This window comes from Mastacembelus armatus, chromosome 2 (assembly GCF_900324485.2).
Source record: "Mastacembelus armatus chromosome 2, fMasArm1.2, whole genome shotgun sequence".
Lineage (NCBI taxonomy): Eukaryota > Metazoa > Chordata > Actinopteri > Synbranchiformes > Mastacembelidae > Mastacembelus > Mastacembelus armatus.
The window spans coordinates 251,496-266,579 of NC_046634.1; the positions used below are offsets into that span (position 1 = coordinate 251,496).

General features: G+C 40.0%; 1 protein-coding gene across 4 annotated transcripts; it reads left to right on the forward strand.

The window, feature by feature from the left end:
- Positions 1 to 37: 37 nt before the first annotated feature.
- On the forward strand, positions 38 to 12,713 carry cd99 (CD99 molecule). 4 transcript variants are annotated; one of them, XM_026301686.2, is made up of 13 exons: positions 40 to 296; positions 2,385 to 2,417; positions 2,541 to 2,600; positions 3,146 to 3,184; positions 3,952 to 4,005; positions 4,535 to 4,573; positions 5,278 to 5,331; positions 5,441 to 5,518; positions 6,242 to 6,271; positions 6,584 to 6,604; positions 11,131 to 11,247; positions 11,330 to 11,383; positions 11,775 to 12,713. In XM_026301686.2, the coding sequence occupies exons 1-13, from the start codon at positions 233 to 235 to the stop codon at positions 11,801 to 11,803; spliced, it is 672 nt and encodes a 223-aa protein (XP_026157471.1). In that variant the 5' UTR covers positions 40 to 232; the 3' UTR covers positions 11,804 to 12,713. The 4 variants fall into 4 exon arrangements, with proteins under 4 accessions (XP_026157472.1, XP_026157473.1, XP_026157475.1 ...); XM_026301687.2 differs by lacking the exons at positions 11,131 to 11,247; positions 11,330 to 11,383; positions 11,775 to 12,713 and adding an exon at positions 7,072 to 8,627 and having other exon boundaries at positions 38 to 296; XM_026301688.2 differs by lacking the exons at positions 4,535 to 4,573; positions 5,278 to 5,331 and having other exon boundaries at positions 39 to 296.
- Positions 12,714 to 15,084: the final 2,371 nt, after the last annotated feature.

The window sequence follows — 15,084 nt, forward strand, 5'->3', positions numbered from 1 at the left end:
ACATAAGCATGTCTCGCCCCAATGAACGGCGGCCGCCACACCCAGTCTGCTCTTCCAAGGGGCGAAGTTGACGCAGAATAAAGTGTAACAGGACACCACAGGTTTTTTCTTTACTGCTGCTGTGCAGTCCAGACTGGAAACCCTCGTCCACTAAATACCAACCAGCTAAAAGGACCCACATGCAAAAAATACGTTAAAACTAAGCTAAAACACTAAAGAAAAAAAAGTCAACATGAAGTTTTGCTTGAGGATTGCGTTACTTGTTTTTCTTGTTAATGGAACTTTAACACAGGAAGGTAAGCACATTCTTGGAATTTTTACTCGAAACTATAAATTGTGTGATAATTACATAATGGCAGGTGATAGATTTTAGTATAACTTAACGCTACTTGCCTTTTAAGGTGGTGCGGGAGACTAATTTAAGACTTGTTTACAGCTCCGGGGGATACTAGCTAACCAAAGTGTTCTGACAGAACCTGAGACCTGCTAAATGAAGAGTTCAGTGATTGTACTTCACTATAATTTACTGTAATTTACATTTACTTTACTCGTTGGCAACTGTTTTTCAGGGATAAGTTGCCAAACCCTGCTCAAAACAGGGTCCATTACGTCAGACGCATGTGAATGACGTCATAACGCACTCATCGCCTGGTTTTGTATGATATACAAAATGGAAAAAATGAAATAAAAATACAGGGCAGCACGGTGGTTTAGTGGTTAGCACTGTTGCCTCACAGCAAGACCGTTTCTGGTCCGAAACCCAGGGACCATTCTGTGTGGAGTTTGCATGTTCTCCCTGTGCTCACGCGGGTTTTCTCCAGGAGTGAGTGTGAGTGTGTGAGGTTGTTTGTCTCTATGTGGCCCTGTGATGGACTGGTGACCAGTCCAGGGTGTACCCCTGCCTTTCACCCAAAGAGAGCTGGGATAGGCTCCAGCAGATCCCCGTGATCCTGGCTAAGGAATAAGCGGGTGTAGATAATAGATGGAAAGAAATAAAGGCAAAGAATGAAGTCAGACTCATAACTAGCTTTATCATTTGTTTCATTGTTGTAATAGAGAGGATATGAACACTCATGAGGCAAAGGTAAATTATATAATTTGAGAAAATAATTCAAGTTTAAATTAAATTTAAAAGGACACTCCTCTAATTTTCAAGCAGATTTCAAATGTGGGGTGTTTATATCATGATTAACATAAAACTTTACTAAACGCTTCCCAAAGACGTCATTTTCGTTGCTTGGCAGACAATTCGGAAATTCAGGTGGAACTACAACATGGACACCGTATAACCAAACATCAATGATCAGTAGCGTTGATTTTAAGAAAAAAAAAAAAAAAAAAAGGCTTATCGAGCAATACTTAGAGCTCGTCTATTGTCAAGCGTAATTTGACTACTAAGAACCTGACATTAGGATGCATCGGGTGTGGTGGATTCTGGGTGTTGTAGGAATGTTCACTTTCACTGTTTTCTCCAGTCGTAGGGGCATTTATTAAAATATATATATATATTTTGCCGTTTGACAACAAAATGGTCCAAATTGTAGTAAATGACCATTAACTTATACTTTCTATTGCTCTATTGTCTGTGTCTCTGTCATCTGTTTCCTGTAGGGAGGAGGAGGGTTAGGTCTGGCACAGCAAACCACAAACATGCACACGAGAGCTAAACTACATGCTCTTTGGTTCAAGGATGTTTTGCTGAGCTATTTAACATCCATACTTCCATTATCTATACCCGCTTATTCCTAATTAGGGTCATGGGGAGCTATTTAACAATACTACCTAAATTATTATTTGTGATTATTGAATGAGATTTGTTTTAGTCTAGGACACAGCGAGATCACGGAAACCCGTAACAGAGATGTACTTTTAGTGAGATCTCAGACCAAAGGAAAGAGGAAGTAATAATACTAGATCTAAATGATGCCAAGGAAATCATTTGGCATCATTTGAATCATCCGGAGGAAACTGGTGCTTTCTTATAATAGTTTAAAGCTGAAACAGGCATATTTAATAATAACCCAATACGAAGCAACAGCAGCTATAGCACAGGAATTTTGGGTTGAGGTGTTATATTCAACAAACAATGTACAGTTTGGGCGGGGGGGGGGCGGTATTATTCCCCGGTCCTCTTTGTTTTACAGCCTCCTGGGCATAAAAGTATCGGCATGTGCTTTCCTGTGCATAAACAGTTCACTAGCTTCAGATGTGACTCACGCTTCAAACCCGCTCGGGTGTATGAGTCAACGCAGCCATAGCAACAGGAAAACACAACGTATGACGCCGTGCGACACCCAGACTGCACCACATATCAGTGTCTGGCTGCAGAGTCACAAGTATTAAGTATTGTATTTAATGCTAAACCTCATGTCTTTCTCATACAGGATTTGACCTGTCTGACGCCCTCGAGGACCCACGTGAGTGACTTCCAATGCAGTAGCATGTTTTAGAATGAAATGTATATTTAAAGACACATTAAATCATGCTGTATATTGTTCTTGGCGTCAGATGATAACACCGGTTTCCTTCTGTTACTTTAGCACCAACGCCTGCAAAACCCAAAGACAAACCAAAGGCCCCAGAGAAGCCTAAAACTGACAGTACGTATCCTGTCACTTGAAATATCTCCTGGGTAGCATGACAGGGATCTGAAATCTGTGAAGTTTTTTTTTTAAGAAGAGAAGAAGACTGAAGTCGGCCTAGCAAGTCCCCCCGACCTTTGGCGTCTTTGAAAGCCCATCTAGAAAAAAATACATAAAAGAATGGAAACTTTTGTTGCAGTTAGTTTTTAAATACAAACTTTGATTAAGTAAATTGAAGTTAAAGAGTGTGTCACCATTTAATCACATTCTGCCTCACAGTGAGACAACACTGGAGTCAGGATGTGGTTAGTGTATCGTAAGCATAGCTTAGCATAAAGAGTGGAACCTTAAAGAAACAGCTTCCCCGACTTGTCTGTGGGAGGATGGAAATCCACGTTACTGCTGCTTTGTTTTTGCAACTTCTGTTTTTGTGATATGACTTGAATCAAACAGTAATTAATGTTATATAACCAACTAACTATATATAACTATATAACTAATAGCTTAAAATTAATAAGGATTATTTGGGAATAATTGAAGTTTGTTGTGTTTTTGTTTTATAGGTGACTTTGGATTAGATTTGGAGGATGCTCTAGGTCCAGGTACAGTTGTCGGAGACTGATTCTGTTGAGTCTATGTGATATGAAAATGGTTCTATGTGTGATTCATAGACTGCATATAAAGATGGTTAAAGTGAAGCCACTGTAAGACGATTGCCCCCTGAAAGATGGTTGCAGTATAGCTCCTAAACCCCGCCCCCTCCGTGTTAGCTGATAGGAAATACAAATCAAAAACAAATTTTTTTCAATACAGTTTCCTTCATATTGATACTATATTAACATGTAAAGGGTCATATCAACAATACACTGCTAAAACCTGAGGCAAAGTGGATTTAAAAGGTCCATGGCAAGTACTCTGATACTCAGAAATGGTATTTCTCTATTTACCACCTCCAAAACCACAAATACAAGCTCCTTCCATATAATGAATATATGGCCACAAGATAGGCCATTGTGGACTACTGTAGAAACAACAGCATGCATGGAGGAAGCCATGTTGGGCTTCCTCCATGAAAGGGGAACCGCTCCCTATATAGATTTAAAGGGCTCAATCTAAGATTAAGGAAATGCAACAGTTGGTATTTTCCAGTGAGAAAACACTAATGACAACATTTTTAAGAATATTATGTTCTATTTCTGATAGTAGATCGCTCTAAATGTTGCACATTGAACCTTTAACTAATGGTTCTACAGGTTGTGTTTAAAAAGACCTGCTCATGATTCTGCACTGTGTTAGAGTTTGGGCTAACATTTTAGCCAAAATGCTATTATTGAGTTTACTGAAGCCGATAATGTCTTTAAACCCACAGACCCCCACTCCAAACCTGATAAACCACCTGTCATCCCACCGAAGAGTGGAGGAGGTGAGTCCTCAAACGTTTTCAGCTCAATTTTTGATTCTATAAAAAACTGTTCATGCTACAAACAGAGAAATTTGTCTGTGGTTTTTTAATATATATGTTTTACTTAAAGGTGGTAAGCATAGCTTAGCATAAAGAGTGGAACCTTAAAGAAACAGCTTCCCCGGCTTGTCAGTGGGAGGATGGAATCTTTAGAAATGAAAGGGACCCCCAACATGTAACAAACCCACAATCTGCACACACTGAACTGTCCTGACATAGCACCATGACCCAGATGTTGTCATGCAGAGGATCGCGGTTGTACATGTGGTTTCCTAGCTGCTGTTTTTGCAGACCCTAGAAACCTAACCAAAAAAGACAACAGCTAGAAATCCACGTTACTGCTGCTTTGTTTTTGCAACTTTTGTTTTTGTGATATGACTTGAATAAAACAGTAATTAATGTTATATAACTAACTATATATAACTAATAGCTAAAGATTAATAAGGATTATTTGGGAATAATTGAAGTTTGTTGTGTTTGTGTCTTATAGGTGACTTTGGATTAGATTTGGAGGATGCTCTAGGTCCAGGTACAGTTGTCGGAGACTGATTCTGTTGAGTCTGTGTGATATGAATATGGTTCTATGTGTGATTCATAGACTGCATATAAAGACGGTTAAAGTGAAGCCACTGTAAGACGATTGCCCCCTGAAAGATGGTTGCAGTATAGCTCCTAAACCCCGCCCCCTCCGTGTTAGCTAATAGGAAATACAAATCAAAAACACATTTTTTTCAATACAGTTTCCTTCATATTGATACTATATTAACATGTAAAGGGTCATATCACCGATACACTGCTAAAACCTGAGGCAAAGTGGATTTAAAAGGTACATGGCAAGTCACCTCCAAAACCACAAATACAAGCTCCTTCCATATAATGAATATATGGCCACAAGATAGGCCATTGTGGACTACTGTAGAAACAATAGCATGCATGGAGGAAGCCATGTTGGGCTTCCTCCATGAAAGGGGACCCGCTCCCTATATAGATTTAAAAGGCTCAATCTAAGATTAAGGAAATGCAACAGTTGGTATTTTCCAGTGAGAAAACACTAATGACAACATTTTTAAGAATATTATGTTCTATTTCTAATAGTAGATCGCTCTAAATGTTGCACATTGAACCTTTAACTAATGGTTCTACAGGTTGTGTTTAAAAAGACCTTTTGCTAACATTTTAGCCAAAATGCTATTATTGAGTTTACTGAAGCCGATAATGTCTTTAAACCCACAGACCCCCACCCCAAACCTGATAAACCACCTGTCACCCCACCGAAGAGTGGAGGAGGTGAGTCCTCAAACGTTTTCAGCTCAATTTTTGATTCTATGAAAAACTGTTCATGCTACAAACGGAGAAATCTGTCTGTGGTTTTTTAATATATATGTTTTACTTAAAGGTGGTGGATCTTTTGGCGATTCCGACTTGTTTGATGTCAGCGGCGGGGACTACAAGCCTGATGGAGGCCGCTCAGGAGGTGGTAACACATTAATGCAGGCCATCACGTTTAAATATGACGTTAAACTAAAACAATTTATAGATCCGGGGCATGCTGACGCATATAAGAGAATTTTTCTTTTGTGGTTTTCCTGCCAGAGTGCTTCACAAAACTTTTGTCAGAAAAGATGATTTTGTTGCCCCACCCAAGACTACTTTGGGTGTAGTATCGGCGATCCCCCCAATGACTACTCTGGCCTTCCTGTCCATTGTTTTGTTTTGTTGTCAACCCAACATTTATTTAATGTCATGGTAACAGTTACAAATTCTGACTGTTTTGGGAGTCATATTGGTCACATGCCACTTTTTGACAAGACAGTGTATCTGTGTTGCCTGAAGGGAACTGAAAATAACCAACAGCATACAAAGATAAATAACAGATGCGTGGTAGAGAATCATAGTGAAGACACAGATGTCGCCTGCTGTTTTGAAAGATCATGTTTTTTTTTTTTGTGATATGGTGTTTAGTCAGAGCATGGAAAGAATTAACATGTTTTTCTGCCATTGTAAGAAAAAGGAATAAAAAAAAAACCCACAGGCTGTTCATGTAATTTGAACCACATGGTTGGTTTTCACTTCTGATTCTACATTATTGTGTACAAGAAGCAGCAGCTAAGTTGTTGTTAAACTGCAGCTTATTACAAAATTACTCAGGGTGGGTAAAGAGATGCCCTTATGTATCTCACTTTTCTTTTGAATCCAGGCCGTGCGGTGGACCCCGGTTACGATCAAGGTAGGGTTTTATTCTTTTCTTGTGTCTAGCATAAAAAACTAACTAAAAACCAGCAAAGAGGCAGCATAGACTTAACTTTATGAGGTGAAGGTTCAAAAAAACAAAATAAGTCACATGTCGTCACAGTTGTATTCTTACAAAGTCACCTGTAAGTACTTTGGTAATACTTAAAGTCATGTCTATATGCAGATCTAAACAGGTTACTGGGACTTTATACAGTGTGTCCAGTATAAAAGTTGTGTTCATAGTATAATTTATATGTCCGATGTTAGCACGTTGCAGTAATTGATGTGCATTTTGTATTTTCTCTAGGTGGTGCTGATCAGCCTCAAGGTAAATCCCTCTCTGATCTTGTTTTATGTCTTCCTGGACTGCCTTCCTGTCTTTTTATATAGACCGTCAGTGTCAGCATAAGCATCATTATGTTTTCCTGCAGAACTGATTGATTGAGCTGTTTTGTGGGGAAGTTTCTTGATTTTTCCATCGTAGAGGAAGATGTGTCCATTGCTTCTGTTTCTTTGCTGAAACCGATGGTTGTGGTGGTGGTGTTTTATCTATTCCCCGTGCACAGGTCGTAATGTGCTGTTATGCTTTTGGCTTTGAAATTTAGCTCTTTTTTTTTTTTTTTTTAATCAGACTATTTGTATTATTTGGACGTAGCAATTTTACGCTGGAGCGCTAAGGCTTTAGGGATTTGGTCGGTTGCGTTTAGTGAGTTTCGTGCTGGTATGTTCTTTATATTGGTACCCCTGGTCTGGTTTCTCTGGCTAAAACCCTGCTACGAATGTGTGTCGTTGCAGATCCAGACCTTCCATGGGACCAAATCGTGAAGATACTAAATGCTAACATTCCAGAAGAATTCATAATGTGGATATCCAACTTAAAGCAAATGTTTACTCCACTTGTAGAGACGCTCATGAATCTGCTGCAAGCTGTGCAGTAACCCATTGGCCCCCTTTTTGTTCTGATTGGCTCTCGGGTGTGTTGTACTCAACTAGGTGTTCGGTTTGGTGTTTGATGGACTAATATATTAAAAAAAAGTCCATATTTGTGTGGTTGAAAAGTCAGGAATTAGAGAGGAATTCTGTTTTTCTACATGAAGCCAAGACGGATATTTTATTTATCTTTATTGCGATTTTTTTTTTTTTAAAGATATTTTCTGGTTTGATTGAACTGCAGCTATAAATTCTACGTAGCATTTTGGATTCAGTGGGGCACAATACACAACTTGAGCTCTGGTTCTCATCCACAATTACAGAGGCGACAAAATAGCAGAAACTCGTAGGCTAACTAATTTGGTAAACATATAAACACCTAAATTATTATTTATTTTGATTCGACTGATAAAAGTCGGATTACTTTTTCTGGTAAGATGTTTTGGACAGAGATAGGAGTATGAACGATTAGAACAAAATAACACAGCTACTTCATTCGGACTGTTTGACAGAATGGGTTTATAAGTGGTTGTCACAAATCATGATTAGTAAAATGTTACCGAATCACCATTGAACAATATTGGCACACTTCTTGTCCTTTGTTGTATTTAACAGGAAATCATAGTGTTACCCAAACAGGTGAACTTATTGATAAAGGAGGAATCTTTTAGTCCTGGCTTCTCGTTTACGTTGCCCATGGTGTTCGGTAGTCAGACGATTGGCTAAGCTAAGCGTGGTGTATGTTTCCGGCTGTCTTGTCCGTCATTGAATATGTTCATGTGGGAATTTGGGGAAAAAAAAAAAATTCAATCAATGCTAACACAAAGAGTAGTTTGCTCAGACTTAAAGTTACGGTAATCGGTCCTGGAAAAAGAGGCAAGAGGAAGCTCGATTTTTCGGTTGTCCACCTTTGTTGTCTGCTTTTGTGGACAACCGAAAAATCGAGCTTCCTCTTGCCTCTTACAACAACAACCGAAGAACCCTTTGGCTCTGAGTTCTCTGACTGAAATGCCACACCCGTATTAATTCTGGTTTTAGTTCTTCCACCCTCCAACGTCTTTTTAGCTGTGGCTGTTTTAAGCAGTCTTCCGTTTGCTAATGAAAGCTGCTGTGGGAACCTTCTATGCCAAAGTTCGCTAGCTGTAGCTGTAAAAAACACAGCGCTAATACGTCTGCCCCCAGTGCTTTGTATGGGAGACTCTTGGCTCATTAGGATTAGGAATCTGCTTTTAAAGGTTTCTGCTATTTTGCGCACCCCATTTTACACAAGGGCAGAAGAATTTGCAAGTTGGTGTCAAGTTTACATAGAAACAAGAAAAATGGAACACTCCCTGTGCACTTTGACCTGTAAAACTAACAGTCATAGATGTGTATGTACTTAAATAAAAGTGAAGAAACACATTAAACCATCCATCCATCCATCCATCCTCTATACCTGCTTATTCCTATTTAGGGTCACAGGAATCAGCTGGAGCCTATCCCAGCTCTCTTTGAGTGAAAGGCAGGGGTCCACTCTGGACAGGTCACCAGTCCATCACAGGGCCACATAGAGACAAACAACCTCACACACTCACACTCACTCCTATGGGCAATTTAGAGTCACCAATCAACCTGACATACATGTTTTTGGACTGTGGGAGGAAACCAGAGTACCTGGAGAAAACCCACACAAGCACAGGGAGGAAATGCAAACTCCACACAGAAAGGCCCGTGATGGGTTTTGAATTAGGAACCTTCTTGCTGTGAGGCAAGAGTGCTAACCACCAAGTCACCGTGCTGCAACATTGAGCCATCAGCACTGCAAAACAATAATATAGTCTTAACTGTATCCTGTGAGTTCAGACTCACTAGATGTCCTGTGCAGCTACATTCTTTTTCTCTCTCTCCACCTTTGTTCATGACTCATCCATGTGTTGTTAGTACACGACATTAGTGTTACAGTGGTGTGTGAAGCTTTATTTAAAAGCGTGGGACAAGGAAAGTAGCACAAGTTTATATGTTTTATGTTTTACAAGTTTTTTTCATCTGTAAAATAAAATTAATTTGGGTTTGTGTTGGTTCGGTAATTGATTTAATCTAAATAAGCTCATGAGACAAAAAAAAAGGAAGTTGATGAGTAGACAATTATCGGATAATTACCCAGACGTGGTCATTTATAGCTCACGTGTAGGCGTTTTTTAAGGAACTTGTTTGATCTGCGAGCTGCACTTCAAAACAAATATATTTTAGCAACCCCGCTTCATGTTGAGAAACTGACTACTACAGCAAAGCTGAGTGTGTTTGTTTTTCGTGCCAGGACACGCCTGGTTTCTGCCTGTCAGTCCAAACACAGCTTGGATCCTCCAGTCGGCAGCAGTCTGCACACATTCTTAACATAACCAATGCAACTCAACATGCTGAGTTGCAAACCAACAAGATGTTTTTTTTTCTTCTCACTTACGATCCTTTCATTGTCTTTGGATAAAATTTAACTTTTAGATATGTGATCAGATGATGTCTTTTTCCCCCCTTTGGCGCTTTGCAGCTTATGAATGCTTCTTTATGTCCTCTAATAACTGGCAGCATATTTATTTTTGAACGGTTCTTTGTAGCTCAAGCTTTTCTTTCTTGACGGGTTCTGTAATCTTGCAGTGGGAATAACCTTGCAGAGTCATGAGTGCTGGAATAAAATGAACCTGTAGAATAGTCAGCGTTCGGCGCTGTGTGTTTGATTTCATGATCCATGCAATGAGAAAGCTGGACAACTGACTGAGGTTAATGGTTGGCCGGAGGGCAGAACCCAGAGCCTTCTTGATGTGAGGCGATGATACTGACCGCTTAGACCACTGACCACTAAACACACCTCTACACCCACCACGATGATCTGGGGTGGGGGGGGAATGCTACAGTAGGAGGGGCAGCTGCCCCCTCTTGCCCCCCTATAGATCTGTGCTTTTTCCTGCCACAGAAAAAAACACTAAGTAATTATCCAGTGGTTATTTTATATTTCTTTGTAGCAGTAGGTGCAGGCCGATCGGCTGCTCCGACTTCCTGTTGGGAGGCTGGGAAGGTGGGTGTAAAAGACAACTTAACATTCAAGAAGAAGACACATTACAGACATGGGGGTAGGACAGGCTTCAAGCCCCAGTTGGAGTAGAACCCAGCCCTTGCAGAAACGCTGTAACAAACCCTTCAGGTGTGTATGGTGTATGAGTGTGCATGGGAAACAACAGCAGCCCCAGCCCCTGGATGGATTTTTTTACCATCCAGGCAACGCCCGACTTTAGTACTACCTCACAAGACACATCCCTCGTTTGTGATGACTCGCTGTTCTTTTCAAAGTCGTGCCAGTTGAAAGAATATCTATTATTTATGAAGCTTGTGTGTGTTTGTGTGCTTGTGTGTGTGTGTGTGTGTGTGTGTGTGTCTGTGTCTGTTAATGCTGTCTCCGTGCCCTGCCCTGCCCTGGAGCTCGGGTGTGTTTGTTTTCTGGACTGTGTTTCTGGACCTGTTTTTATTTACCGTGTCAAGGCCTGGTTTTACTACCTATGTGCTGTTAGCTGGGTTGTTTATATACTGTTTGTTAATGCATGTTTACATTTCATTTTCTGATTTTTCCAGCCCCACTCCCCCCCCACCATTGCAAGTTGAGGTTATCAATAAAAGGCATTGAGTGCCACCTTGTGGAAAGCTGAGGTTCTGACAGTTTTCAGGACTAAAAACCAGCTTTATTTGTGTCATTAGCACTTATCGATCCTATGAAATGTGTGTTTCGAGGTAGGCTAAAACTACTCTACCACCTAATTACCTGACTTTGGAATTCTATCACATTGCTTCAGGTTAACAGTGTGATCCTGGACCAGGCCTCCCAGAGACTGATGGTTGTGTTTCTTATTTGAAAGTGCCCGTCTTTTTAACGGTCAGGTTTTTTTTTTTTCACAACAGAAGCCGGATCCGGACAGATCGCAGGAATCGTCAGCGCCATAGGAGTCGCTCTGGTTGGAGCAGCATCAAGTTATTTTGCCTATCAGAAGAAAAAGCTCTGCTTTAAATTACAAGGGGGTCAGTATGGTTTTTTTTTTAAATTAAATCATCAATATTATTCATCGATCACAAAAGAAGTCAAACTGATTTCATTGTTCAGGTGCGGATCCAGAGAGTGGTAAAGGCCAACGTATTACTCATTCTGAACCTCAAGGTATGTTTCTTTGTATAGTAAGCCTTTTTTTTCCAAGTCCTCCTGAATTCTTGATCTGAATTGAGGTCATGTGGGGCGGCTGGCCCTGATTTTTCCTTTGGTTTGCTTTGCATTACCAATTGGATAACAGGTTTATGATGGAAGAAGTAGCCACATCCAGATAAAAGTAGTAATACTACAATGTACATATACTTTTTTTATAAGTAAGATTCCTGCATCCAAAACGTACACCAGGAAAGATTATAGGAGAAAACGGATATAGAACCTCTGAATGAATGTTAAAGATCTTGGATTAGCAAATTTGTGCTTAACCTGCCACCTAGTGGGCAGGCTGACCATCTGCACTCAAGAGCAGTTTTGCACTCATTGCTGTTTTTTTTTCCATTTCCAGTTTTCAGCGATCTGCTCAGGACGAACTAGATGCACAAGACAACTTCAGTGGGAGTGGGGTGATTGGGGTTCCTAACTACAAGACAGAACTTCATTCAGCTTCCAATCTTTGGTCCAGAAGGGAAGACTTTCTCTCTGGTGATTCGTTTTAAACTATAAATCACAACTAAAGCCTGACTTAACTCTGTGTCATTTTTATTTTTTTAACAAATTCTAAATCCTAGCTGTCAGATCAGCTGAGCGATGATTTCAACAGATACCGATTGTGCGTTCGTGTGTGCTTTGGCTGTGTGTAACTACTGTACACTTGTATATGGTTTTTGATTTCAAGTTTTCTATCTATGCATTTAGTTTAACATTGTTTCTACATGGATGGGGGTTTACCGCGTTATACACGGTGGGTAAGGTTGGTGGGTCCAGGTTTAGGTTCCGCGGACCGCAACCCAAGCTGACATCTAAGAAGGATTGAACAAACTTTTGTGTTTGCATCTTGTTTTTTTTTTTTTTTTTTTTTTTGGACTCAGAGTAGATTTTTTTGCAACTTAAAACATTAAATGTTTGGTCCCAAACAGCAATAAAACACATCTGTAAATAAAATACGATCCTGTTACTCTGGATGTGAACTATTTCCAGCTGGGTCTGAATCCAACAGAAGGAGTGTGTGATCTAAAACGCAGTAATGAAACACAAACAACTTGTCGCTTAGGATCTATGTATCACATATGTAATTGTAAAATACAGTAAGTATTAGCTATTTTTTCTTGTTTCTATATTTGGAATTGCTAGCTGCATTAATTACTATTTTTATATTAGCAACTGATTGAGTGTGCGATGTGTGCCTGGAAGTCGAACAATCATGAGCACGTCATGTAAATTGCAACAGGAGAAACTGCAGAATTGTTATGGTATTAAAAATATTAAAATGAGTCACCTCCTTGCAGCTTTTAGTTTTCAACATCGACAGTCGTGATCTGAGTCTGAAGTGCATGTTGTACTCAACCATTTTGAATTTTACAAGCATAGGTCCATAGGTCTTATTTCGGTAGATGGCTGTTACTTTTGTGAGTGGATTTAACATGTGTGTACATGTTTTTCAAATAAAGTGGTGTACAGTTTGTGATCAGTTTTTGTCATTTATGCTTCTCTTTTTTCAATTCAATTCAATTCAATTTTATTTGTATAGCGCCAAATCACAATACAAATCATCTCAAGGCACTTTACAAAAACTAAAACTAAAAACCCAACAATTCCCTTATGAGCAAGCACTTGGCGACAGTGGAGAGGAAAAACTCTCTTTAACGGAAGAAAAAACCTCCACCAGAACTGGGCTCAGTTTGGGCGGCCATCTGCCTCGACCGGTCGGGGTGAGTGGATAGAGCAGAGAGAAAAGAACAGAAACAATAAACAAATAAACACTGCAGGTTGGTGGGACCAGTAACTGCACATCAGCGATATACAGCCCCAGGACCAGGGACACCTGCAGAAGGTACAGAGAGAACAGAGAGAGAGGGAGAGAGCACAAACTAGGGGAGAGAGAGAGCACAAGGTTAGTGACATTCAATGGTGGAATATACATGAGGTGGGAGGAGAGAAGAGAGGGGAGGGAAAGGGAGGGGGGGGGGTTAGGGTAGGGGAGCTCAGTTCATCGATGGTCCTTGGGCAGTCTAGGCCTATAACAGCATAACTAAGGGATGGTTCAGGGTTGCCTGAAGCCAGCCCTAACTATATGCTTTGTCAAAGAGGAAGGTTTTAAGTCTAGCCTTAAAAGTACAGAGAGTGTCTGCCTCTTGAACCCAGGCTGAGAGCTGGTTCCATAGGAGAGGAGCTTGATAACTAAAGGCTCTGCCTCCCATTCTGCTTTTGGAAACTCTGGGAACCACAAGTAGACCTGCACTCTGAGAGTGAAGTGGTCTATTGGGATAATATAGTACTGCGGCATTCTGGATTAATTGGAGGCTTTTTATGGAGATATTGGGACATCCAGATAGTAATGAGTTACAGTAATCTAGCCTTGAGGTAACAAATGCATGGACTAGTTTTTCTGCATCATTTTGAAACAGGATGTTCCTAATTTTGGAAATGTTGCGCAGGTGAAAGAATGCAGTTCTAGAAATTTGTTTTATGTGTGAGTTAAAGGACATGTCCTGGTCAAAAATAACTCCAAGGTTTTTTACAGTAGTGCTGGAGACCAGGGCTATGCCATCTAGAGTAGCTATAATTTTAGAAAAGTTATTTCTGAGATTTTTTGGCCCAAATATAATGACTTCTGTTTTCTCTGAGTTTAAAAGTAAGAAGTTACTGGTCATCCAGGCCTTGATGTCAGTTAGACAGGCTTGAAGTCTGGTTAACTGGTTTGTGTTAACAGGTTTAATAGATAGATATAACTGAGTGTCATCTGCATAGCAGTGGTAATTAATAGAGTGCTTCCTAATGACATATCCGACCTAAAGGAAGCATGTACAGGGTGAACAGAATCAGTCCTAGCACGGACCCTTGTGGAACTCCATAACTAACTTTTGTTCGTGTGGAAGATTCATCATGGACATGAACAAACTGGAATCTGTCCGATAAATAGGATTGGAACCACTTTAACGCTGTTCCTCTGATACCAATCACATGCTCCAGTCTCTGTAATAAGATGTTGTGGTCAATGGTGTCAAATGCAGCACTAAGGTCTAGGACAGGGGTATTCAACTAAAATTTAAAGAGGTCCAGTTAGAGAAAATTTCTTGACGCAAAGGTCCGGAAGATCATAATGTCTAACTAGTTAGTGTGATATATATTTAAGTAGCCTAGTAGTTTTATCAACATCTGCATGTAATCAATACCTGCCTGTCAAATCAAATGAATTCAGTACAATTCAAAAACTTTCTGACAATATTTATTGTCATGTAACATACAACTGAACATATGTGTATGGCTGTAGATATGTATAATGTTCTCTCATTAACTAAGTTCTCTCTCTTTCTCCGTCTCACTTTACAGTTTCTCTCCCTTTGTTTTCTACATGTATCGCTCTCTTTCTTTTTCTTTGTACTGTCTTTTCATGCAGTGTTGCCAACTCGTCAGTAAGGACAGTAGCTATTGGCTGTCCTAAAAGTCGCTAGAAGTCACTGAATGACGTCATCGTGTAATTTGCATAATGTTCATGGCACATGCTGTAATTGTGATGGACGCTTTTGCCAAGTTCAGAAATGGAAAGTAAGAGACAATTGTGATTCTTTATAAGAAATAAGGGACAGAATATGGGACACAAAAATATTTGTACTGTGCCATATAATGTAGCATGACGGCCTGCAGTTAATAAGTTC